The sequence below is a fragment of the Staurois parvus genome, unplaced genomic scaffold (assembly GCF_062004578.1).
Source record: "Staurois parvus isolate SC_StPar_1 unplaced genomic scaffold, SC_StPar_1.0 ptg000227l, whole genome shotgun sequence".
Classification (NCBI taxonomy): domain Eukaryota; kingdom Metazoa; phylum Chordata; class Amphibia; order Anura; family Ranidae; genus Staurois; species Staurois parvus.
In genome coordinates this window covers 689,559-716,921 of record NW_028318023.1, presented here as the reverse complement: position 1 = coordinate 716,921, position 27,363 = coordinate 689,559, and the positions used below count along the sequence as shown (strand labels likewise).

Below are 27,363 nucleotides of genomic sequence, written 5' to 3'. Positions count from 1 at the left end.
CATAGACCAGAAAACCATCATTTCCTAAAAAAAAACAGCAGCAATGGCAGCCTACATGTTTTTCCTAAACAAGCTTTTCTATAAATTTTGTTTATGTATAGTTTATGGTTACCACACTTTTTTCTATATGCATCTATATTTTATGTAAAAGGGGATAGTGAAATCATATCCTTACTTGACCTGTGCTATCCATTGAGCAGGAAATAGCTGTGACGTGTGTTTTGTGTGTGACAGAACTGATGCGTGGGTCTGTAGTGTTTTCTCTAACATACAGACAGTCAGACAGAAGCAATCCTCCAAATAAAGCTCAGACTGGTCATCTAATTAAGTAGAAGCTAGAACAGTTATTTGGAAACCACAAGTTTGAAAGCGGATGTTCACCTCTTAAACTGGTGGAAGTGTGGGTGTAATAGTGGAAACACCTTGTGGCGTCACACATGGTTTCCTAGCAGATGATTGGATGAAATATTTGCTGTATACTGTTTAAATTCACTACTTTCAGAAAAGGATTTATTCACAATAGCAAGGAAAATTTTTCAGATCACACAGCAGACTGTGGAGCAACAAGTATTGGGAAAAATGGCCCAGGTAATTATTTATGTTAAATATATTTGCCTAACAAGCAGGTTATTCTCAACAAATGCATGTTGTAGAAATAATGAAGAAAATGTTTGTACAAATCTTAATTTAAATAGAGATTCAACCTTGCAATTTATATTTTATGACAATATACTTAAACAATCATAACTGTGGATATTACTTACTACAAATTTTGTTTTCTTTTGCTTTTATAGCTTTTTGGTGTTATCAGTCTTGGTTCACTGAAAATGTTAAAATGCTGCTCTTTGAAATGTAACATTAAATATACAGCTGAGTTTACACAATGCACTCATGGGTAACTGTAACAGAATTGCACATATTGGGGTCTTGTATATACAGCTGTATGCACAGAAAGCGCTAATGGGAACCTGTAGATACAGCTGTATGCACAGAAAGCGCTAATGGGAACCTGTAGATACAGCTGTGTGTACAGAATGTGCTCATGGGAACCTTTAGATACAGCTGTGTGTACAGAATGCGCTCATGAGAACCGGTAGATACAACTGTGTTTACAGAATTGCACTCATGGGGACCTGTAGATACATCTGTGTGTACAGAATGTGCTCATGGGGACCTGTAGATACAGCTGTGTGTACAGAATGTGCTCATGGGGACCTGTAGATACAGCTGTGTGTACAGAATGCGCTCATGGGAACCTGTAGATACAGCTGTGTGTACAGAATGTGCTCATTGGAACCTGTAGATACAGCTGTTTGTACAGAATGCACTCATGGGAACCTTTAGATACAGCTGTGTGTACAGAATACGCTCATGGGAACCTGTATATACAGCTGTGTGTACAGAATGCACTCATGGCAACCTGTACATACAGCTGTGTGTACAGAATGCACTCATGGGAACCTGTAGATACAACTGTGTGTACAGAATTGCACTCATGGGAACCTATATATAGAGCTGTGTGTACAGAATGCGCTCATGAGAACCTGTAGATACAACTGTGTTTACAGAATTGCATTCATGGGGACCTGTAGATACAACTGTGTGTACAGAATGCGCTCATGGGGACCTGTAGATACAGCTATGTGTACAGAATGTGCTCATTGGAACCTGTAGATACAGCTGTTTGTACAGAATACGCTCATGGGAACCTGTATATACAGCTGTGTGTACAGAACACACTCATGGGAACCTGTATATACAGCTGTGTGTACAGAATGCACTCATGGGAACCTGTAGATACAACAGTGTGTACAGAATTGCACTCATGGGAACCTGTAGATACAACTGTGTGTACAGAATGCGCTCATGAGAACTGTAGATACAACTGTGTTTACAGAATTGCATTCATGGGGACCTGTAGATACAGCTGTGTGTACAGAATGTGCTCATGGGGACCTGTAGATACAGCTGTGTGTACAGAATGCGCTCATGGGAACCTGTAGATACAGCTGTGTGTACAGAATGTGCTCATTGGAACCTGTAGATACAGCTGTTTGTACAGAATGCACTCATGGGAACCTTTAGATACAGCTGTGTGTACAGAATACGCTCATGGGGACCTGTATATACAGCTGTGTGTACAGAATGCACTCATGGGAACTTGTAGATACAACTGTGTGTACAGAATTGCACTCATGGGAACCTATATATAGAGCTGTGTGTACAGAATGCGCTCATGAGAACCTGTAGATACAACTGTGTTTACAGAATTGCATTCATGGGGACCTGTAGATACAACTGTGTGTACAGAATGCGCTCATGGGGACCTTTAGATACAGCTATGTGTACAGAATGTGCTCATTGGAACCTGTAGATACAGCTGTTTGTACAGAATACGCTCATGGGAACCTGTATATACAGCTGTGTGTACAGAACGCACTCATGGGAACCTGTATATACAGCTGTGTGTACAGAATGCACTCATGGGAACCTGTAGATACAACAGTGTGTACAGAATTGCACTCATGGGAACCTGTAGATACAGCTGTGTGTACAGAATACGCTCATGGGAACCTGTATATACAGCTGTGTGTACAGAATGTGCTCATTGGAACCTGTAGATACAGCTGTTTGTACAGAATGCACTCATGGGAACCTGTAGATACAGCTGTGTGTACAGAATACACTCATGGGAACCTGTATATACAGCTGTGTGTACAGAATGCACTCATGGGAACTTGTAGATACAGCTGTGTGTATAGAATGCACTCATGGGAACCTGTATATACAGCTGTGTGTACAGAATTTCAATCATGGGAACCTGTATATACAGCTGTGTGTACAGAATACGCTCATGGGAACCTGTATATACAGCTGTGTGTACAGAATGCACTCAGGGGAACATATAGATACAGTTATGTATGTAGAATGCACTCATGAGGACCTGTAGACACAGCTATGCATGCAGAATGCACTCATGGGAACCTGTAAATACAGCTGTGTTTACAGAATGTGCTCATGGGAACCTGTAGATAAAGCTATGTGTACAGCATGCACTCATGAGGACCCGTAGACACAGCTATGTGTGCAGAATGCACTCATGGGGACCTATAGAAACAGCTGTATATACAGAATTCACTAATGGGGAACTGTAGATACAGCTATGTATACAGAATGCTGTCAGTATGGAAAGCCCTAATATTCTTTAGTGACTGTATCGCACTGGGATACTATTTGAATACTTCCCACTTAGAGTAACTGATAACATTATGTACAAGAAAAAAGGTTATATACACTATTTCCAAAGCGGATTATGTCACTGCTTGTCACATGGAAATTAAATGATAATGGCAATAAAAAAGATGCACCGTTCAAAAATAGATTTTGACAGCGGACTCCAACCAACCAATGATGCTTCTATGGGCGACCGGATGAACAGACTTGTGTCCATTTACATCAAGCCACTTCTGATCTGTCATGCTTAGGTTTGAAAAACCAGAAATGGACTTGGACAGACTTGGAGGTAGATGGATGTAAGTGAACAAAATCTGTTTACATCAGTCTGCTCATAGACCTGCACAGAGCTTCTGGTTCACCTAACAACTGACAGGACATGCCTAATTGGAAAGCCCATGTGATAGAAACCTTAATCACATTAACATGCTTGTAAAATAAAAAAAATAAGTTATTCTTACCTTTTCTGTGCAATATTTCAGGGCTTTGTCCCTGACCTCCTTTTCTGGAGTCCCCCAATGGAGCTGTCTGATCCTCCTCTCCCCCAAGTGGCCCCTCAGCAAGCATGGTGCTCAGGAAGTACCCATGTGGGCAAGCACCTGATCCAGGCATACACAGTGCCAGTAAGCCCCATTGCCCCTCATTCTTCACAGGAGTTCGATTGACAGCTGTATGAGTCTCCTTTTGAGAGCAGGAAGAGGGGAGAGCAGTGCAGAAGCTTTGAACAGCTCTGGATCATAGTGAGTGGTTAGGGATTGTGGATGAGAAAATTGGTGGGGAGTGTTTTACCTTTATGTAGCCAATGCATTAAGGAAAAAACAGTTAGACTTTAGAACCATTTTAACCTTTTTTTGTGTGTGTTGACCAGTCCCCTACTGGCTATAGAGCACACCAGACATTTGCTTGGTGGGCCGAGGCTGTTCGGATAGTAGGGGCGGCACATAGAGAATCTGATCCACCCATTTCTCTCCTGCCACTGCATGCCTGCTCCTCCTCCTCTTCCTCCTGCAGGAGGCGCTCAGCCCCTCCTATCCATCTTCTTTCTGCTGCCCCTGAGCCCCGTGCTCTCTCTGGGTGAGAAATCATCGGTTGGCAAGAGGGAGTGGTGCAGGGAACAGGTGAGAGGAGCGTGGTGTGTGATGAGGGGGCTGGAGCTGTGCTGACAGGAGGATGTGGGGCCCAGGGCCTGTACAGGCCAGGTGTCCATGGCAGTGGGAGCTGAGGGCTATTACCGTGGGGGAGGGGATGCGGAGAGTGACTAAGGACATGGCTGGGCACAAAGAAGAGGTACAGAGCTGACTGACCTCTGAGTGTGCATATAAATAAGTGTATGGACTGTACCTGCATTCCTGTTCTGACTGGGATATATATATACAGTTGTGCTCAAATGTTTGCATACCCTGGCACAAATTGTGAAATTTTGGCATTGATATTGAAAATATGACTGATCATGCCAAAAAATGCTCTTTTATTGAAGGATGATGATCATATGAAGCCATTTATTATCAAATAGTTGTTTGACTACTTTTTAAATCATAATGATAACAGAAATCACCCAAATGGCCCGGATCAAAAGTTTAAATAACCTGGAATGTTTGGCCTTGGAACAGACACACAAGGTGACACACATGGGTTAAATGCCAATTAGAGGTTAATGTCCCACATCTGTGGCTTTTTAAATTGCGATTAGTGTCAGTGTATAAATAGTCAATGAGTTTGTTAGCTCTTACGTGGAAGCACTGACTAGGCTAGATACTGAGCCATGGGGATCAGAAAAGAACTGTCAAACGCCCTGCATAACAAAGTAATGGAACTGTATAAAGATGGAAAAGGACATATAAAGATGTCCAAAGCCTTGAATATGCCAATCAGTACTGTTAAATCACCTATTAAGAAGTGGAAAGTTCGGGGATCTCTTGATACCAAGCTAAAGTCAGGTAGACCAAGAAAGATTGCAGCCACAACTGCCAGAAGAATTGTTCGGGATACAAAGGGAAACCCATAGATAACCACAAGAAAAATGCAGGCTGTTCTGGAAAAAGACATTGTAGTTGTTTTGAAGGAGCACAATATGATGACACTTGAACAAACATGAGCTACATGGTCAAAGTGCCAGAAAGAAGCCTTTACTGCATCAATGACACAAAAAGGCCTGGTTAGGCATGTCAAGGTGTTGTCAGGCATATTATAACTGGGCTTTTTTGTGGCATTGGTGCAGTAAAAGCTTATTTTTGGCACTTCTACCAAACAGCTCATTTTTGTTCAAGTATCACCATATTGTACTCCCTAAAAACAACCACACCATCTTTTTCCAGAACAGCCTGTTTTTCTTTTGAGGTTGTCTGTGGGTTTTTCTTTGAATCCTGGACAATTCATCTGTCAGTTATGGCTGCAATCTTTCTTGGTCTACCTGACCTTAGCTTGGTATCAAGAGATCCCCGAACTTTCCACTTCTTAATAGGTGATTTAACAGTACTGATTGTCACATTCAAGGCTTTGGACATCTTTATATGTCCTTTTCCATCTTTATAAAGTTCCATTACCTTGTTACGCAGGACTCTTGAGAGCTCTTTTCTGATCCTCATGGCTCAGTATCTAGCCTAGTCAGTGCTTCCACGTAAGAGCTAACAAACTCATTATACACTGACACTAATTGCAATTTAAAAAGTCACAGATGTGGAACATTAACCTCTAATTGGCATTGTAACCCATGTGTGTCACCTTGTGTGTCAGTACCAAGGCCAAACATTTCAGGGTATGTAAACTTTTGATCATGGCCATTTGGGTGATTTCTGTTATCATTATGGTTTACAAAGTAGCCAAACAACTATTTAATAATAAATGGCTTCATATGGTCATCATCCTTCAATAAAAGAGCAATTTCTGCCAGGGTATGTAAACGTTTGAGCACAACTGTGTATATATATATATATATATAATGTATATAATAAGACTGGTGTCTATGGATATTCTATAGTGACTGGGCTGTAATATATATATATATATATACTGTATTGCCAAAAGTATTGGGCCGCACATGAACTTTAATGGCATCCCAGTCTTAGTCCGTAGGGTTCACAATTGAGTTGGCCCACCCTTTGCAGCTATAACAGCTTCAACTCTTCTGGGAATTCTGGGAAAGCTGTTCACAAGGTCTAGGAGTGTGTCTATGGGAATGTTTGACCATTCTTCCAGAAGCGCATTTGTGAGGTCAAGCGCTGATGTCGGACAAGAAGGCCTGGCTCACAGTCTCTGCTCTAATTCATCCCAAAGGTGTTCTATTGGGTTGAGGTCAGGACTCTGTGCAGGCCAGTCAAGTTCCTCCACCCCAAACTCGCTTATTCATGTCTTTATGGTCCTTGCTTTGTTCACGGGTGCGCAGCTATGTTGGAACAGACAGGGGCCATCCACAAACTGTTCCCACAAAGTTGGGAGCATGAAATTGTCCAAAATGTCTTGGTATGCTGACGCCTTAAGAGTTCCCTTCACTGGAACTAAGGGGCCAAGCCACACCCCTGAAAAACAACCCCATACCATAATCCCCCCTCCACGAAATTTCACACTTGGCACAATGCAGTCAGACAAGTACTGTTCCCCTGGCAACTGCCAAACCCAGACATGCCGATCGGATTGTCAAACAGAGAAGCGTGATTGGTCACTCCAGAGAACACGTCTCCACTGCTCTAGAGTCCAGTGGCAGTGTGCTTTACACCGCTGTATCCGAAGCTTTGCATTGCACATGATGATGTAAGGCTTGGATACAGCTGCTTGGCCATAGAAACCCATTCCATGAAGATCTCTATGCACTGTTGTTGTGCTAATCTGAAGGCCACGTGAAGTTTGGAGGTCTTTAGCTATTGACTCTGCAGACAGTTGGCGACTTCTGCAACTGTTTGCTTCAGCGTGCACTGACCCCACTCAGTCATTTTACGTTGCCTACCACTTTGTGGCTCAGCTGCTGTTGTTCCCAGTTGCTTCCACTTTGTTATAATACCACTAACAGTTGACCGTGGAATATTTAGTAGCAAGGAAATTTCACGGATAGACTTATTGCACAGGTGGTAACCTATCACGGTACCACGCTTAAATTCACTGAGCTCCTGAGAGCAACCCATTCTTTCACAAATGTTTGTAATAGCAATCTGCATGCCTAGGTGCTTGATTTTATTCATTTGTGGCCATGGAAGTGATTGGAACACCTGAATCCAATGATTTGGGGGGGTGTTCCAATACTTTTGGCAATATAGTGTATATCAGACTGGTGCCTGCATCACTATTCTATACTGACTGGGCTGTAGTGTGGTAAACAAGGGGTTAAAGCAAGTGGTGCAGAAATGATACAATACCTCCTCACCACCTGTTCCCATGCTCCCTGAAGAATGCTCCGAATTCAGATCACTCTTCAGAGACCAGAGTTTGTGTGAATGAGCCCTTAAGGGTGGGTGTTGGTTGGGGGGTGGTATAAGCACATCTCAATTGTGGAGGGGTACAGGAGTTACCACCCATCAAGTTGAATGTTTCTATGTATAATGTTGATCCAAAAAAAGAAAAGTTTTGAAGGTTCAGTAATGTGCCTCCTCCCATGCAGTGCTGCCGGGTTCCCCCCTCCCCTCTCCCTCCTGCTGTTGTCAAAATGGAAAGTGGGGGAGTGGCCAATAAATATGTAATTTAGCGGCTCTTTCCTTCTTAATGGACAGTCAGTGATCTGTATTGATGACTTTGTTCATTCATAACTGAGGCGTAGTAAACTGTGTGTACTATACTTCAGGTTATGAGTGAACGGGAAGCTCTGTACAGAGCTATTTCTATCCATTAATTTTGTGCAGCCGAGGCTGCAGAGAAGGAGATTGAGGGCTGTGTCCTCAATCTCATTTCTATGTCTCAAAAATTAGATGTCAGGGGTCTATTTAGATCCCTGATATCTCAGCAAAGCCCCCCAAACAGGTTTCCTTACAAATTGTAAAACATTCTAAAAAACATTTTAAAAAAATAAATTAAAAACTACTGACACCAGTGGCAGACCAGGATCGCAAAGGTCACACTCGCGTTCGGGCCCTGGCGTTCCACCACTGGGTTCCAAAAGAAAAACCCCCGGGCTAGTGGCTGCTCAGGCTAAAATGTCCAGGACTATTTTTTTGTCCAAGTCTGGGCCTAGTGTTTCAAAGAAACCCCTACAATTTTGTTCATCATTACAGTGCCAGAATTTTCTGAAAAGTAAGACTGCAACATTTGAACTGTAAAAGAGATGAAAATTGTTCAGCGACAAGTTGGTTTATATATTCTATTAATTTTTAATGCTTGTGAATTCTACAGATGAGTATAACAGACAAATACGTACATGGTTTACAGAGATTGAATAGTAGTAAAAGTTTTTAGAGTTTTCCAAGGCCTGCTGTATTAAATATTAAATTTGAAGAATATATAGTTCCTATTACTTATTAGTTTTAAGATGTTACTCTAATTTTTAAAAGTCTTATTTATTCATTTAAATTTTCAAACATATTAAATATTATAAATATTAAAATTTTTTAAATATTTGCTAATCATACTATGAAGGTACTAAGCCAGAACTTCCTGTTATAGGGTGACATTTGCCTCCCAATTGTGCTGCTGCACTGTCACCATTTTGTGCACATGGTGAAGAATACAAGCAGCCATGCTGACAAACAGGGCAGGCATTAGACATGACCATGCCGAAAATTTTCATTTCATTTAGTTTCGGATGTATTCATTCATTGATGAATTTTGTGTCATCATATTTGTTATACTGAACTGATTCGTTTTCTGGATTTGTTTAGTTACATTTGGCCTTCATTTTGTATATTCATTGGTCTGGGTAGATTCTAAAAATTTTGCTTTTTTTTTCAACATTGCTATATATTTTGGGTGGATTGAATATTCATATATCAAAACTATTTTCGGATGCAACAGAAAAAATAACGCAAAATTCCCCTAAGAATTGCATTAGACTGTGGAACTTAATTGACTGACCTTGAAAATTACAAATTCAATTTAAATAATAAATTTACTTGGGTCCGCATTATCAAACGAATTTAAAAATCGAATTATTTACTCATCACCATGGGCCTGAACTACTATCGAATTATATAACTTTTTTGGATTTGTTGACATTTGTTAAAATGTTCATTTGAAGATTTGTATACATCTGAATCTCCAAAAATCTAATTTTTGGACGAAAATCTATTTTGGTCCATCTTTGTCACCATCAGGAAGCTGGTTAAGATTAATGGTGTACAGCTGTGTAGTGGCGTGTAGCTTTAGCGAGTGTATATAGAAAACATTGTCTGGAAGAGGCTGGAGGAGATCAGCAGCAATAAGAGGAAACATGGGATGAAAAAAAGGTAACAATAGTGCGTAAAAGAAAAAACTTGGCAACTGTTTATGACACACAGTGCATTCCACTGCTGTGAAAAAAAATGATCACACATTTATAAAGAACAGCAATACATTTTATAGATGTGCTTAAAACTCAATCATTTTTAGAAATCTGAAGTCATTGGACAGCCATCAAAAAAATGGAAAACCCAGAAGAGCATGCTCTTGTGACTTCTCAAAGCAGTGTGACTGAATCTTCTTTCCACTGCATTAAAAATGTAATTCTTTTCAATATGATTATATCTGCCTAATGTACAGAATCTATATTACTTTTCTTAGTTAAATTGCTGTTTAAATCTCTTCCTTTCTTCTTAGGCGATCATCTTGTTTTCTGTAACAAAACGACTCGTGACAGCGGCCGCTGCCGTTGTCTCGATTAAATATAGTAAACATAAACAGCACTAAGAAAAGAATGCAGCTTGAGCCACAAATTACAGCGCACAAACAATTAGCTGGCTGCAACAAAGAGAGTAAAAAAATAAAAGGCAATTTCTCAGAACACTTAACAACTAGGTTCTTATTTTAAAAGCACATTACATGCTAAGTGGTGATGGAAACCTACATGCTTTCAAAGAAAACGTGTAATTTTTAAAGTCACACACAGTTAAAATAGTACTGGTATTAAGAACTTTGTGTGATGAAACCAAATACAGTATACTGCTGGTAAACTTCAACTGAGTTGCACTATGGTGGCATACCGCATTATACTTACCCACATGCATTACAGATAAAGCCAAACCTTTCCTCATTCATATAATTTAAATTTATCATGATATAAAAATTTCATGATATAAAAGGCTTTCCTTTTCCTATCTAGTGAAAATGTAAGAATTTTGTAGGCATTGGCTTCAAAATAAATGATATAATGCCTTTCTAAATGTCTTGTAGGTCGTGCTGGTAATATTGCCTTGTTTTATAAAATACGATAAAGTGTACCTCTAAATGTTTTTGTTTTTTTTTTACTTTTGGATAGAATTTAGGAAAGGTTAGACCCCAGCTAGGTTTTTACTGCTGACTGTGTCTCCACTGGGGAGGTTCATTCTTTCCCCAACCAAGTGATGGCGAATTCAAATTGTCAAAGTTTTCATTGAAAAGCAAAGAAAAAGGAAATTACCCAAAGGAAATATCTGTTCTCTAGACAACTGTCTAAAAGTGTATGTCTCCTAACTTTGAAGAGATTTCCACACACAAATTGTTTTCTCCCCGACACATAAACTGAGGAGAAATCTCCCGAATGGAACACAGAAACTCAAAACACAAAACTAGAAAAGTAGAAATTGAGCTAGAGATACCTAGCTAAAATAATAAACATGTTATAATTACCTACTTTGTGCAATCGTATTGCACAGATCTGGCCCGAACCTTCTCTTTAGGGGTCCTCCAATGAAGCTGTCCACTCTTCTTCTTCTGAGTGTGCCCCATAGGAGACTGTGTGCTATGGGGGCACACATGCGTTGTGTTCCTGAGCTGGGCTGTGTGGGTCCACAGACACACACAGCATGTCTCTCCTTCACCCCAACTCTCAGCTCAGAGGATTTCAATAACAGCAGTGGGAGCCAATGGCTCCTTCTGCTGTCTCTGTGTCCTGTGAGAGCAGGGGAGAAGAGAAAGAGCTGCTTCAGACAGGCACAGTGCTGGATCATGTGAGAACTCAGGTAAGTATTTAGAAACTACTACTACATACTACTACTGGGACATTTTTTGCCTTAATGCAGGAAACCAAATAATGGTTTGCCCTTAGAACCACTTTAAATGCTTATAAAATGTGTTGTCCAAGATGCATCTACACACGAAGGTCAACTCCATGCACAACTGTTATTTCTGTTATGCATAGTTGCTGGCAAGTTAAACCAAATGTTGCTTTTTTATCTCTTTGGAACTACAATAACAAGTTACCCTTACTGCTGCAGACAAGATCAAACAAAGATATTACAGATGTCCATGGCCATTGACCAAATATGTCCATCCATCCTTGCCCCTTTGTTTACATTCAGTGAGAGGGGGGATGACTCATGGTTGTTAGGACACTGGCTGATGCCAGCATCCTAACAAACCAAGTGACCTAAGGAAACTGGCGTATTTAGCAGCAGTATTAAAACTGCTAAATCTGATTTTCCTGTGCAGCCAGAGGTTTGGGGCTCAGTGAACAGACCAACACCCATTCAACAACTCCAAACAGGTAAAATTCAGACTAAACATGGGTTTTGTCTGAAACTGAAACTCATCTCTATTGTTGGTCAGTGAGAGAAGGGCCCTCTTATATTAGTGGTCATTGGAAAAGAGACCCCCTACACCAGCTGTCAGTATAAGAAAGGCCCAATACATTGGTGGTCAGTGGGAAGAATACATCTTATGCTATTGGCAATAAATATTCTATACACTGGTGGCTAATGGGAAGAATGCTCCTTGCACTGATCCTCAGGGGGATCCTCCCTTACAGATAACTAAAATGATTATTAGTGTCAGCGGTTGCTTATCTAAGAGCATATGAAACTCCTAGCGACCTCCTCAGGAACCATGGCTGAAAAAGGCTGGACCAGAGGAAACATGGCTGGGAAAGGCTGGAATAATCCTTCTCCACTCTATCTACTCCACCCTGAAAAAAAAAGGTTTTGCCTAGAGATACACGTTAACCTCAGTTTGAATGTTTTCAGTGTTTCATTACCATCAACAGTAATGCCAGCAATAAAAGATTCACACAGCTGGCTCTGCCTAATCATGCTAATATAGCAGATGATACAAAAACAGCTTTCTGTTAAGAAGTGGTACAATATCAGCTGCATTGTTGCATGGTGAAGAGCAGGTTTTAGAAGCTTTGCAGCTGTGTACCCCATGCCTGGGCAACCTAGAAGAGTCAGAAATTCTCCTCTTTTAATCAAATATTGAAGGCATTTATGAAAACTTTTCTAGTCGTTCACATTTGGCAGTGTGTGGTTATGGTACAACTGCATCTTACGTCTTGCAAGCAATGTTATTTTTCAGTGCCATGAGCAAGCATAGCCACTTGTACCGTATAACATCCAAGCCGATGGTTGTGTCCACAGGCTGGATCTTCTCAATTACACTAGTAACTAAAATTACACATCTTTTAAATATTAGATAATGCAGAAAAAAAACCTTGCATTTCGCAAATACTGAAAAGCTATATTTAATTTCCTTTTAGGCGTATCCCATATCAATGAAGAACATCATTTTATGTACTTGCTTCATTAGCCTGGTCTTAGGCTATCCAGTAAGTTGAATTTTTAAATAAAAAAAGGTGTAATTGTAATCTTATTGCACAAACTGTACTAAACCAAAATATTTCTGTGCAGGTTCCTGATTCTCATTCCGACAGTTCACAAAATGTTGAGGTAAGTTGCCATCCATAGCTCTACAAAACTCTATTCAGGGATGTTTTTATGATTATGAACATGCAAAATTTGCTGTCCCTTATTTCCAAACTCTCATCCCTTGCTGGTGCCCATAATAACCAGTTTCAGTCTACTTATCACTCTTGACCGCTGCTTTCCTTAGCATGCTTGCCTTAATTGATGGAGAGGATTATGTATATGATTATATGTTGAACTGTATTTAGAAATTGCCCTGCCCTTAGCAAGCCTTAATGACAAAGCTTTTTGTACTAATTCCACCCCTTGTGCTATGTGGTGTCTAGCCTTTGCGCACCCTACAAGCTTCACTCTTTGCTTTGTGTAGTGTGCAGAAGAAAATGTTGTGTGATTCCTGTGAAATTAGTATTATGGGACAAAAATACAGAAAGTACAATCTTTACATTTACTGTATTGTACTTTAACAAACTTAGTCATAATGCAAGCATATGAATAATGCATAATGCAAGCATATGAATATTCAGAATTTAAGCAACCCAGTTACAAAAAGTAGAAAAAAACCTTAAAGCCACATTACCTGTAGAAAGAAGAAATGAAATGCTCACCTTTCCAGCTGTTAAACACAGCTCTGATCTCAAGCAATCTTCCCATATTGTCTGCTCAGACTTTGGGGAGTGTTGATCTCCTTTTTCCTTGGTAGGACTGACAGGTTCCTTCCTCTGGCCTCCTCTTCACTACTATGTCTTGAAGTGACATGGAGGTCAGCAAAATAAACTGATAAACACTTGGCTTGGAGAGACCCAGGAGATCAATAGTCCTGGAAGTGTTGATCTTCCAGATGCCTTTGGCGAGGGGGCAATTTCTCAGGATGTTCAGGTACGTTGGCAGTGGTAAAGATGAATGTTTACCTTCTTCTTTTACAGGTAGCATTGGTAGCAACAGGGTGCTTTAAAGTTTATCTAAACCCATTATTTATTCATTTTGTATAGAGTAGTGAAACCCCTGTTGCTTTTCTTTTTTTTTTACAAAGTGGAGAGATTTTCCCTCACTTCATGTCCTATTGATGCAACAGGATGTGAAAAAAAACCCCTTCAAAGTAAAGGGAAATTCCTTTTAGATAGTTGTCACAGAGCAAGTTTCTCCATTAGAAGACTACTCCTCACCTCCTGTTCTGGTGGTTACTCCAACTCTCGGACTCTCCATTACTTTTAGTCCTGATGACATTGGTCACCAGGTCAAAGAAAGAGGTGAATCTTATCACCCAGGGAAAGATGCAGTATTACAAAAAAACAGCAGGTCTTAATCATTCCTCACTCTATTAAAAAACTTTCTACAGTGAGAACATTTAAGTGCAGGCACACAGGGGTGAAATGGTTGAAGATTAGATTTCAGGTGTCCTGTAGCCCCTTGTGAAATTATGTATAGGCACCTTCAGCTGACTTTTCTTTCATTTCTTTATTTAGTACAAATCATGTATAAAAACACACACATCATACTTCCTGTGAATGGTACTTCACCAAGTGTCACATTTTTCATCAAAATTGCTTTAGATATACTAATGACTGAAATAATTAATCGTATCCTATATTTCACACATTAGTTGTTCTTTAGCTCCATTACTGGGAAAACAATGATACTGAATGGTGTCAATAAAATAAATACAGTGGGCTTCTATCACTAAAGCTTATCGTATGCGGTATATAGGTGATCTGACACATTTTTCCCAACTATCACATGCAATACTGAAAATATCAATACACTATCCCTTTGTGCAGTATTTACCTCAAAATCCAAAAACGATCGGTAAGTACCGCATAAAACGGCAATAAAGTCAATTCACAAAAGAAAATACATTTTAAAAATGCATGCTATAAATAAGTAGTGGTCCAGGCATGCGATATTTAAGGAATAGAAAAATATAATAACCAATTTGGAGTAGTCTCTAACTTTTTGGATCAGTTTCTCAACAGTAATGCATAGAAACCTAAATATGGATAAAAACACAGAAACATTGAGGTTGATTTACCAAAGGCAAATAGATTGTGTACTTTGCAAGTGCAGTTGCTCCAGAGCTTAGTAAATGAGGTAAAGCTTCACTTTAAAAAAAATACCCAATCACATGCAGGGAAAATAAAAAACTGTATTTTGTTTGCACATGATTGGATGATGGCAGTCAGCAGAGTTTCCCCTCATTTAATAAGCTCCGGAGCAACTGCACTTGCAAAGTGACCAGTCTATTTGCCTTTAGAAAATCAACCCTATTACATGTAATAAAGTATATTTATTTTCTCATGCCATAGAGACTTTCTTGTGTATATACAAACATATACATCATTTGTGCATAAGTTTACCAATCACTCCAAACATAAATATATATGCATATTACTATGTTCAAATTCCTTGTTAGAACTTAAAGCAGAGCTCCACCCAAAAGGGGAAGTTCTGCTTTAAGGACTGCTCCCCCGCTCCCCATTAAGGATTGGCACCTTTGGGGAGCGGAGGGCGAGCGGGTACCCGAATTTGACAGGTACCAGCTCCCACTTCTGGTCCGATCGCTTTAGGTGATCGGAAACGGAAGGCGTGCTCCCTTCCTGTAATCTTTTGGGACACATGACAGGTCCCAGAAGACTATATGACCATTCAAGAAGCCTAGCGCTACTCGCGCATGTGCAGTGGGTACCCGACTATGAAGTCGCAAGCTATCACAGCCATGTGCCCACACTGAAGATGCCGGCCTCCTAGAATACAGGACGGCCGGTGAAGCGAGCTGCGGAGGACACACCACGGGACCGAGGGACAGGTAAGTGGCTATTTTTAAAAGTCAGCAGATACAGTTTTTGTAGCTGCTGACTTTTATTTTTTGATAGGTTGAGTGGAACTCTGCTTTAGTCATATTTAAGGAAATACTTTACTTTTTCACAAATATCTTTGGAGATATCTTTGGCAAAAATGTTTGCATGACAGAATCAGATTAGGAATAGACACGAATTCTTACAAACGTGTGGAACTTGAGCTATTAAGGGAGGAGAAGGGGGAACCACCTAAAGAACATCTAAATACAGCATGAGATCTGATTTAGTGAATGGAGCACATTGTATCAGAAATGTCTGGTATTTTCTTTTATATAGCTTTATTAGGGGAGGTGATGGGAAGAATAACAAGGAAAAACATTACCGGTATGGATAGTCTGATGGGGCAAAAAGAGAGGAGAAATGAACAGAAGAAGATACATATGGAAAAGAATAGATAATGGCATGGAAGGAGGATGTAGGTAGGAGGCTTGAGATCTAAAGGAGGGGAAGGGGGTACAGTAGGAGTGTGTTCACTTGTCAGTTCTTTCATCTATCTGACATATTTCATTAATTGTAGAAAACCATAAAGACAGTTACATGCGCAAGCTGCTTTTAGCAGCTGAACTGTTAATGATAATTTTTTAAATTTCAGTGGTAACTGGTTGATATGGAAGAGATGACCAGTAGGGATCCATTTTAAGTCTACTCAGGTCAAATGAAAGATTAACTTCTTTACCTCTCACCAGGATGGATGCAATAGGGGACAATTCTGAAAAAAGTACATAGTAACGTGCTTGGTTCCTATTGGAAATGACAACAAATATTAGAGACTTCTGGATAGATTTTGTTGAATCGTGTCTTGGCCCTGTACCAATGAGACAAGAGTTTGAAGCCTTGTTCCTAAAATCTGTTTATCTTCAACATAGTATGGTCTTGCCAAAACACTCTGTCAAATTGCAATGGGTTAAATGATACTTGCAATTCATGTATACAGCATATGATTGGACAGATCCCTCCAGTGGAGTGTTGAGAAATCTGTAGAGGTGGAATAACAAATGGGGTATGAATGTGTCTCATCTTCATAGGTATTCAGGAAAGTGATGTGCCTAGAAAGCGTGTCACATTCAGGGATAGCCCTGAAAAATGGCTAAGTTGATTTCCAGCCCATATGTCCAAAGGCAGGAAAGTCATGATTTCAATCACTTTTTGGATTACCCAACCTTTAGGAGCTACAAAAATGCTTGTATTTGATCACCGTTAGGATTTTAAGATGTTTCTTCTCTTTAGTTTGGGTATCCCAGCACTAGAGTCATTAGCAAAGAAGACATCTGGGAAAGTATTAGTTTGTGAATCTTATTTAAAAGCATGTAGGATTAATATTACAATAATACATGCTATTTTCTAATTTATACAGGATAATGGTTGGTCTTCAGAATCCAGTTTAAGGAGCTCAGAACAGCAGGTTGGTAATAATTCAAGATCTTGAAGTACTTACATAAAACAGTACACAATAAACCAATTATGAAATAAACAAATGTTTAAGGAGATGGTGTTCATCACCAAAATAAAATAGACATTTATGATTTATTGACATACAGTTTCAAGGATCAAGACATCTTTATTCTGCTAAACATTAATGAACACTTAATGAAAGTATGTGCTTGTTAGGGACATACTGTCTTTGGGACCTAAGGCTAGGTTCACATCTATGCATTCCCTGCATGCTGTGCTTGCATGGGAACAGCAGCCCATTCATTTGAAAAAAAAAAAAAGCAGGGAAAAGGCCCCTGCAACTTTTTAAAACCGCAGCCAAAGGGAAACCTGGTGGTATTGCAACATGCATTTTCATGCACCTGAAAAAGTGCTGCTTCACCTACGGGTGCGGGAAGACATGGATTCCTGCACTCGCATAAATTTGAACCAAGCCTAAGATAATTAATTGCAGATGGCACCCCTCTTATAAGGCCTCTCTATATATGCAGGATGATTGATATACAGCAATTAGCTATCTGCATAGTCATAAAACTTCTTCAAAACAAAAGCCTGCTTTTAGTGGTTACACAGAAATGATCTTGCCTAGTTAAAGGATTACTGTACTTTCATAGAAAGTCCAGTTATCCTTTTCACCCTGCCCCCTTAAACCTGCCCCCCTGCCCTGCGCTAGATACATATTTCACTAGATTGGACAATTGAGATATCCAGAAACTCATGCTGAAATCTTCTTTTTTCCCGTACAAAATGTGACTATATAACTTTTAAGTATATCTTTAAAAATCTTAATTTGCATTGCCTTGCCTGAGCAGTAGAACCACGAAGACATCTCTGCGGATCGTCTCCCAAGAAGCTCCAGTAACAAGAGATGATCCTTGATGATGATCCGGAGATGAAGTCTCTGGGAGTCTACTGCATAGGTGCGGCAGGAAAAAAGATGGTAATGTGGCTCTCATCCATGTAGATTTTAGCCTTTGTTTCCTTCAAGTTTACAGTAGTGAATTTCAAGCGCGGTGCCCCAAAAAAAACATTGCCTCCCAAAGCAAATTCGATTGGGTTAGTTACCATGTTCTCCCCTGTGCACTAGTACAGTTGGGTATGTAGGGTAAAAAATATAGCTTCCACTTAACTAAAAATACCACCCCTTAGTCTGCTATGTCAAGTACGTAGTTTTTGTATCTAAATTGAACTGGCCACACAAATTACACATTGCAATATGGATTTAAAATATGGAGTTATATTTCTGCTATTTACCAACAACTACGTGATATGAGAATTCACTTACACAACAAATTCAATTTATATCCAATTAAGTATGCTATCGCACTACATAGCTTTCGATAGATTTGAAAGAAATTGTAAAATCAGATTGTAATGTGTGGCAAGCTTCAGCGCTATGAATGAATATCCCAAGATGTTCTTACATGCTAATATTCAGAGCACTATTTTGGATGATTGGGGCATTTAGTTTCTTCTGAGCATTGGTAACAAGCACTGTTAGTGGTCAGATGCTCCGTTAGGAGGATGTTAAAATTAATATTCAAGATCTTCTTGCCAGTGCCACCAAATTATTTCTTTCTAAAGTGGGTGCCTGTTATCACAGATGACAGATCATTGGAAAATGAAGTTTGTTGCCATGTCATATTTTTTAGTATGTTATACAAGAAAATCTGGGTTAACGTAAAAATACTTTGTCATTTTGCATATGGGAGAAAGATGCACTTTTTACTGTTGACATTTATGTATTTCAAGTTCATGAACATTCAGCTTACAGTTACTCTTTTTTATATTTTAATAAATAATTCAGTATGACTCAAGTGAGGAAACAACTGTTGATCAACAAACAGATGAAGTTAGTGGTGGGCTACATGAAAGCACTGTAGACCAAGATCATATTTCAACTCCTATTGACAGCATTGACATTGAGGAGCAGTTGACAGGCATCAACGATAGAGGTAACAAAGAAGACGCTAAACCTACTCACTCTGGTGAAATACAGAGCAGTCAGGAAGATGATAAAGAGAGAGAATCCACTGATCATGTTGCTGGAGGAGATGCTGATGATGAGGATGATGAATCTGGCAGCCTTGAAGACACACTAGACACTGTCACAACTGTAAGTCCATGCTTTTGTGATTCATATTTTAATACAGTACTCACCTACACCCACCCCCATGTTTTTTCCCACTTACTTGTAGTGCTGTAGTTCTCTTGAAAGCACACTCTCACCCACACAGTGAATCCAGCATTGTCTCCCTGCAATCTACTGTTGGGGTGTCACACAGCAGGTCCTGTGCCATGTCGGTCCTCTTTAACGGTCTGCTTCTTCATGTGCAGACAGCCAAATCTAATGATCCACCAGACCTACCCCCTCTTACTGGCCTGCACTCCAGACAACCAGCCTTGGCCACTCTATGCACTGATCTGACAACCTCTTGGGAGATGTGATATAAGTATCCCAGAAGGCTGCAGGACCAGGTAACACGTCATTATGGCCTGTGGTGGTGGAGATGGAACTAAAACCTAAAAAATAATAAAAAATTAAATAGAGAAAAAAACTAAACTAATTCTGCTTGGGTGAAAGGGAGGAGCGTTAATGTAAAACTAACTCCCAAAAGGGAGTTCAGTTCTGCTCTAAGAATTATCTTTTTGGAGAGAGTCAGATAAACAGAAGTGCTTATTAAAGAATTCAAAAAACAAAATAACAAATAGTAATGGGAGAGTCTTCATGATCATAAACATTATTTTTAAATCATCTGTAAAAAAAACCAATGCAACCTAGTTACAGTGTAAGAATAATTCACTTTAGTACAAGTATGAAATGCCAGTAATACTTATTCTTCCTTAAAGTTTACTAAAATATTAACAAAAGCTTTGGAAATTTGTTTTGTGGTGGAATATGATATTGTTCTTTTATTGTACAGGATGTTTCAGAAGGTGAGGGTCACCCAGAGGACAACAAATCTTCAAGTGAAGAGAGTCAGTTAGAACATGGCGTCAGTAAAACAGGCGAACCTAGTGACCACACTGATTTTAATAATAAATATAAGGATGATGAAGATGAAGTCAATGACAGTGATGATGAAGATCCTGAAATAGATACTGATGATAATAACAATTCTGAGGATGATGACTATGAAGATAATGTAAACATCAAAGCAGGGAATAGCAAAGAGACCAATGAAGACTGTGGCAATGACAATCATGAAAGTAACAAGGATAAAAAACTTAAAAATAACTTAATCAGTCAAGAGTATAGCTATGAATCCAATGCAGACAACATGCAAAGTGATGATTCAAATACATTACTGAACTCTAACAGTGACCTCATTATTAACAAGCATGTTACAAGCACCTCCTTAGAAAAAAGCAAAGAAGTAACAAGGAATATGAAGAAAGGAAAGCAGAAGAATTCTAAAAATACCAAAGATTTGAAAGGCAAGGGCAGCAAAATTAAAAATCTGAGTGGCTCTGATATGCACAACAGCAAATTTGGTGAGGAAAAGCAAGTATCAGCAAACCATGGGGACTTAGACAACAGAGAATCTAAAAAACCAAGTAGCTTAGATACAGGGTTCCATAGTGAAGATGAGCACTCAAATATATATGAGAGTCATTCAAATGAAGATATTGCTTCAAAAGAAGAACTTAATTCCCCAGAAGATCATGACTCACCAGAGGACCCTGACTCACCAGAAGACACCGAATCACCAGAGGACACTCACTCACAAGAGGATGCCAGCTCACTAAAAGACACTCACTCAGCAGAAGATACACACTCACCAGAAGACATTAACTCACCAGAGGATACTCACTCATCAGAGGACATCAACTCACCAGAGGACACCCACTCAAAGGAAGATGTGCATTTAAAAGCAGGTGATAAACACTCAAAAATGGGCACTAGTTTGTCAGTAGAACATTCTAGTCCGTCAAATGAGGATGTCACCCAATCTAAGGAATCAAAAGAAGACAGTACTAAGTCAATAGGAGATATCACTGATTCAGAAGAAAATGTTAGTAAATCAAAAGAAAATACCAGTGTGCTTAGCCATGGTGAGTCCAAAGAAACAATGCTAATGAAAACAGATCATAAACAAGCAATAGAAAAGGGAAGTAAAAGCAAATCAGAGGAAGATGATAATCATGACAAATCCATTGAAGATAAAAGTGAATCAATGGAAGATACAGAGAGCAAAGAAAACTCTGATGATGTGTCAGCAAATGACAGCAAATTGGATGACTCTGATACCACAATAGAGCAAAGGGGAAGCAGTGAGTCAAAAGAGGCCAGTGATTCCAATAAATCATTTGAACTAAGGTCCATTGTGCTTGGAAATAATACATTGTCTGACAGTAAATCTTCCAGCAAATCAGCAGAACTTACCAGTGTTTCCAAAGAGGAGACAGAAGAGGAACATGAGTCAGACTCAGCAGTCAAGGATAGCAAAGACACCACAGAGAGTGAGAGTGAGGACAGCCAAGAAAGTCATTCCAAAGATAGTAACGATAAGTCAATTGAAGTAAGACATAGAAGTGAATCCAGTGAGTCAGAGGAAGATATCAGTAGAGCATCAATAAGTTCTGAAATTGATAGCAGGAGGTTAATGTTTGATTTTTACAACAGAAAAGCCATTGGTAATGATAATGACTGTCAAGATGGTTATTAGCATAAAGAGGAATTAAAACCAACAGTTACTGACAGGTAATTTTGATCAGTAGTCTACTTCCGCTAGAAGACATAAACTGCCCACTGATGTGAATGAAGCAGTTGTCTTCAAGTATTGGAAAATCAAGTATTAAAATAGGCTGAAAGCACTGGCTATAAAACACAGCACAATTTAAGCAAAGCCATCAGCCATCTCTATGGAAGGATGAATTAAGATCGACATACGTCAGTTTTTTCTAAAAGAATACCTCGAACTTCTGTCCTAAAACCTAAAACACACTGGAGAGTTATGAAATATTGGCCAAAAGCTACCTAGTCTTTTTAACTTGTGATTGGGTAAGAAATATAATAATCTACAAAAAAGATGTCTGCATTGTCTTTAGGTATATAGTAATACGTGCATCCCCATTAACACAAACACCTCTTTATAGCATTTTCAGGCATAATTTTAAAAGCAGAGCAGTTTTCAAACAGCAAGAACAATGTGTAAAGTGTATTAACCCCTAACAGCAATCATATTATAAGGTTACAGAATTCAGTAAATCAAAAGATGTATTATGTATATTTGCCATGTTATGTGGTATGTGTATATGGTGCTAATGAAAAAGATTGCATATACCTATTAGAAACGTATGAATGCATACAAGTATCTGTCAGACCATTCCAATGGACTGACCAATGTCGCAATGGGCCTCATTTATCAAATGTGGAATTGTTTCAGAGAGCATATAATGCCCACAACAACTAATTAGATTTATCTAACATTCCAGAATACTGCACTGAGAGAATAAAACTGAGTATATTTTTGGTTGCTGTGGGAAAATTCTTTCTGCAGAGACATTGGTAAATAAGATCCAGTTTTGTTTTTTCTCTACTTTTAGTCAGGTTTATGGTACAAAAGATGTGTCCAGCATCATTTGGGGCTCATGGTGTGTAAAAATGGTTGTTTTAAAAAGATTATTAAAATATTGCAACGTGTAGTGCAACTTAATAGGAGGCATTCTAGGTGACTTTTTTGCACAAAGAGTTTAAAAAAATAGACATGTAATTGTGCATACATGTAAATGTATGGTTGGTTATATATGTGTGTATGTTTGAGAGCTTTTAATTATGTATGTATAAAAAATGTTTAGAAGTTTAGTAGCACACAGCGCAGTACACAAGGATGTGATAAACTTTCTGTACTTTGTAGTACTACTCAAGGAAATGTTGTCTATGAAGTGGCTTGTCTGAGGCACCACTTACAAGAATTAACAACACCAATCTTCAGTCATGAGAATCTGTACTTTTATGAAATAGAGGTAAAACAAAACACTTTTAATGCATTCTATAATACATTACAATAGGTTCTAGTATTGTAAATAAATATTGAAAGTGTAGTTCTTCACACAACTCTTAATTGATTGTCTAGAGTCATTCTACTAAACAATTTTTTTGTTCTCCTTTAATCTGCTTTGGTGCGCAAAAAAAAACCCCATAAGTGAATAAAAAAATGTGCATGTGAACACACACAAAAAAGTGCATTTAAGGGTGTGCTTTTTGTCCACCCCTGAAGGAGTAGAACCTTACCCTGAACTCCTTGGGTGCAAAGCTCCTCGCAGGGACAAAGTTTTAAACTTGGTCCAACTAGCCAAAAGGCCTGGAGGACCTCTCTCTCGTCATGGTCAGCTGAAGCCGACCACCAAGTACTAGGTCAAGGGGCCTCCCAAAAAGAGCCCCCCCCCCAGATTTAGGGGAGGATGGAACGTGATGGCCAAACATCCTCCCCCTAGACTTCAGGATAGGCCCAAAGACCCACGCCCTCCATCCAGTGAAAAAACACATACAAAAGTGAAAAAGTAAGAAACAATAAAATAAATTGTGGCCATTCAATGTGTACTGGTTAGGCTTTTTTAGGTGTTGGATAGAGTTGGGAAAGGTTATAAACCCTGTCAGGTTTTCATTGTTATCTGTGTCCTTGTTGGGTGTTTTACCCCCCCCCCCATACCCCCCTCCCCCATTGTCCTGATGACCACTGTCACCAGGACAGAAGGTGATAAGAAATTCAAAAGTTTGAGTTGTATCCTGAACAGGAATATAGGGGAAATTTTATATATTCATTACAGACGTTATTATGGAGTCCTTTTAAATAATATACAATCAGTCCCTGTCTTCAAGGAGATTACAATCAGATCTCACATGTATACATACTAAATCAAGTTTGGAAAGACGCCAGTTAAACTACTATCATGTCTTTGGAGTGTGGCAGGAAACCCATGCAAGCTCTATGCAGGATGTTAACCAGAGACCCCAGTCTTCCGATGGGTTATTAGTCATCTAAGAGGGGATTTTTCTTGCTTTGAATACTTCTTATAACTTTTTAGTATGTATTAAGTCGATTTATCTATAGACTTGTGTACAACCAGCTTGTTGGGTTTTTCCTGAACGATCAGTGCCACCGCCATAGCTGGCAATACTGAACATGAGCTTCATTCTGGAAAAGGGGTATACTGTATGCAGCCAGTCTACTTCTTTTTTAAAAGGAGGGATAAAATGGGTTGTGTGGCAATTACTAGGCTACAACTTCCAGACTGGTTATCCTGATAAAAGTAGTGATAAAATGGGAAGCACAGTCACTAAATGGTTAGCACTTCTACCTGGCAGTACTATGGTCATTGGTTCGAATCCCAACCATGGCACCACTTGCCTGGAATTTGCATGTTCTCCCTGTGCCTGCGTGGGTTTCCTCCGGGTACTCCGGTTTCCTCCCACACTCCAAAAGACATGCTGGTAGGTTAACTGGATCCTGTCTACATTGGCCCTAGTATGATGTGAATGTACATAATATACGTAAAGCACTGCGTAAATTGGCAGCGCTATATAAGTACCTGTAATAAATAAATAGATTTACCTGAAAACAAATCCCTCCAGTGACTCCATTGTCACGGCTTCCATCTTCACCCAGTCTTCCTTCTAGGTTCTCGGGCTGTGGGCGTTTGACTGGCCAAGCCATGGTGATATCACTTCCGCAAGTGCACACAGGGGTCTCAGATGTGGCACAGCTCTCTCAATGGATGGCACGCCATCCATTGAGATCACAGTGCTCATGCGTTGGTGTTATCACCAGCATGCTAATGTAAATATCTCTTAAACGGTGCACGTTTAGGAGATATTTACAATATCTACAGGTAAGCCTTATTAAAGGCTTACCTGTAGGTAAAACATTAAAAAAAAGACTTTACTACCACTTTAATTTTGCAGTCTTTGGCATATTTTTTTCTTTTATGGATTCCTGTTTGTTAAAGATTAACTTGTAGGTATCCCATGAACAAAAATGTAATATAGTATTCCTTACCAGTCCTTAGATGTGGTGGCTGAACTTGCTTATTTCACGCTAAGAACATTTTCACCAAAAGCAAAGATACACAGAGTAAACTTGCCAGAAATGCAGTGGCAATCTTTTCTAGTACAATATGATGAAAATGACCCAAAGCAGATATGAAGTCCAGCCTGTGTGAAAACTATGGCTGCCTCCATAAATACAGTGGTTAAATGAGTTAAGCTGTAAAAGGACAGGAAGTGTGTTATTTACAGGGTACCCAGGTTAAAATTAAGGGGAAGAAATTGTTAAAATTGAAAACGAATGCAGCTACAATCATCTAAGGAAACGTAGGCTTAAACATATTACATTTTTGTCTTGGGGTTTAGATACTTTAAGAGAACCTGCACCTACCTTAGTAACATAAAAGAGTATTTTACACTAAAGGCTAAAGGAGCTTATCACTATAGCCTGTGACTAATTTAGAAAGTAAATAATTAATGATGTTTGTATTATATCTGACATAACTAACTTTTGCATATCTGATGCCACTGTCCTTTTGTAAAAATTGTTTAAATAAAGAGAAAAGAAAAAAAACTAAGTACCTTAATGTATTAGTAAATTATACTTTGTTATATGTATCATGGTTATATTTAATTTTATAGTTGCTATTTTTATTTTTTACACTTTGTTATTGTTTGTAAGTCACTCACTTATCATGTGTATTCAAGGAAGCAGTATAAGACAATACAAACTGATGTTTATATAGAAATTAATCTTGAACAGACATTGTTAACTGTTCTAATGTAACATTTGCTCATAAATCAATTATATTTCTGACTGTTAATTAAACACATGCATTTAATACTGTAAATTGGATTGGAAAATTCACCATCCATGAGTGATCTTTCTCTTGTCTGAGCATTTTGACAAGTAGTACTAATAATAATAATAATAATAATAATAATAAAAATAAATTATTATAATTCAATGTTGTGTGTGATTAATCAATTGCTGAGTTATATACAACTTATTCTGCAGAATGATCTACTAAAGTTGTTTTAATAGTTCAGTCAACCTGAGTTTATTTTATTAAAAATAAACAGATTTACTTAGCTTGTATTAACTAATAGGCTCTATGCACACTGGGCATTTTAATAATGCTTGTAAGGTTAGCTGTGTAAAGTCATGTTAAAAACATGAGTTTTTCAGCATTTTTTAGAGTTTTTGCATTAGTATTTAGTGGTGTTTTGCTACGTTTTCTGCATTTTTTCACGTTTGCGTCTTTTAGCTTTTTTTTATCAAAAAATTGTCCAAAAATGCTGGTTTGCCACGTTTTACCACATTTTTAAGCATTAGAGAGTTTTTACAGTTAAAAAACACCTCTAGAAACCCACTAGTTCTGTTTTTTTTTTCCAGCCAAAAAACGCACCTGCCAGAAAATGCTGATTACAGTCTATGTGTGCATGGACACATAGGATAAGATGCTGGGTAGTTTATTGGCTGTAGAAAAAAACGTCAATAGCCAAAAACAGCAGCTGTAAAAATGCCCATGGAGCATGAGGACTTATACTTCAGCATGCAGTTACAGTAAATAACTAATTTCCTAATTCTATGCAAATAATGACTTTGTGCAAGTCTCTTTTTGCATAGGGCTGGGTGCCTCAACAAGAGTGACATGCAGTAAGACAACTACTCACCCTTGTTTGCTTTTCTGAAGTACCAAAACTTGCTGTCATCTTCTGCCAAACTTGGCCAACAAGGCAATGTAAACATGCTGAAATGTTTTTTTCCTCATTCTAATTCCTAGATTGCCTAAGGCTGGCCATACATTATACAATTATCTGGATATTTTTGGTTTAGATTTACCAAAAACCATATAATAGGAGGACAAACCTAAACAACACTTTCAGTTGTATCCAATTAGGCAGGCCCTTGCACTACACAGTTGAAGGTAAATCTAAAGGAAATTGGGCAGAAAATTGGAAGATAAATGTATAATGTATGGCCAGCCTAAGAGTTGTCTGACTCCTTTATCTATCTCTTTCTACTGAGTATTGGCCTCATAGGGTTCTTGTTAGATATCCTGGGCACCAGAAAAGATCCATCACATCAACCATGCCTATTTTCTTGGGAAAAGGCTTACATGTGATA

At 38.9% G+C, this 27,363-nt stretch overlaps 1 protein-coding gene across 1 annotated transcript; it reads left to right on the top strand.

Annotated features, from left to right (window-relative positions):
• Positions 1-526: 526 nt before the first annotated feature.
• Positions 527-26,200, top strand: LOC149460502 (uncharacterized). The gene is made up of 6 exons (XM_089679563.1): positions 527-588; positions 12,794-12,862; positions 12,945-12,983; positions 17,166-17,213; positions 19,050-19,358; positions 20,167-26,200. Exons 1-6 carry the CDS (start codon positions 580-582, stop codon positions 21,910-21,912), a joined length of 2,220 nt encoding a protein of 739 aa, XP_089535689.1. The 5' UTR covers positions 527-579; the 3' UTR covers positions 21,913-26,200.
• The last annotated feature ends 1,163 nt before the right edge of the window (positions 26,201-27,363 follow it).

Bases quoted from the DNA above. Each gene is read 5' to 3' on its own strand.
- LOC149460502 (XM_089679563.1), top strand. The intron at 12,863-12,944 runs GTAAGTTGAATT...ATTTCTGTGCAG, and splicing joins GCCTGGTCTTAGGCTATCCA to GTTCCTGATTCTCATTCCGA. The intron at 19,359-20,166 runs GTAAGTCCATGC...TTTATTGTACAG, and splicing joins CACTAGACACTGTCACAACT to GATGTTTCAGAAGGTGAGGG.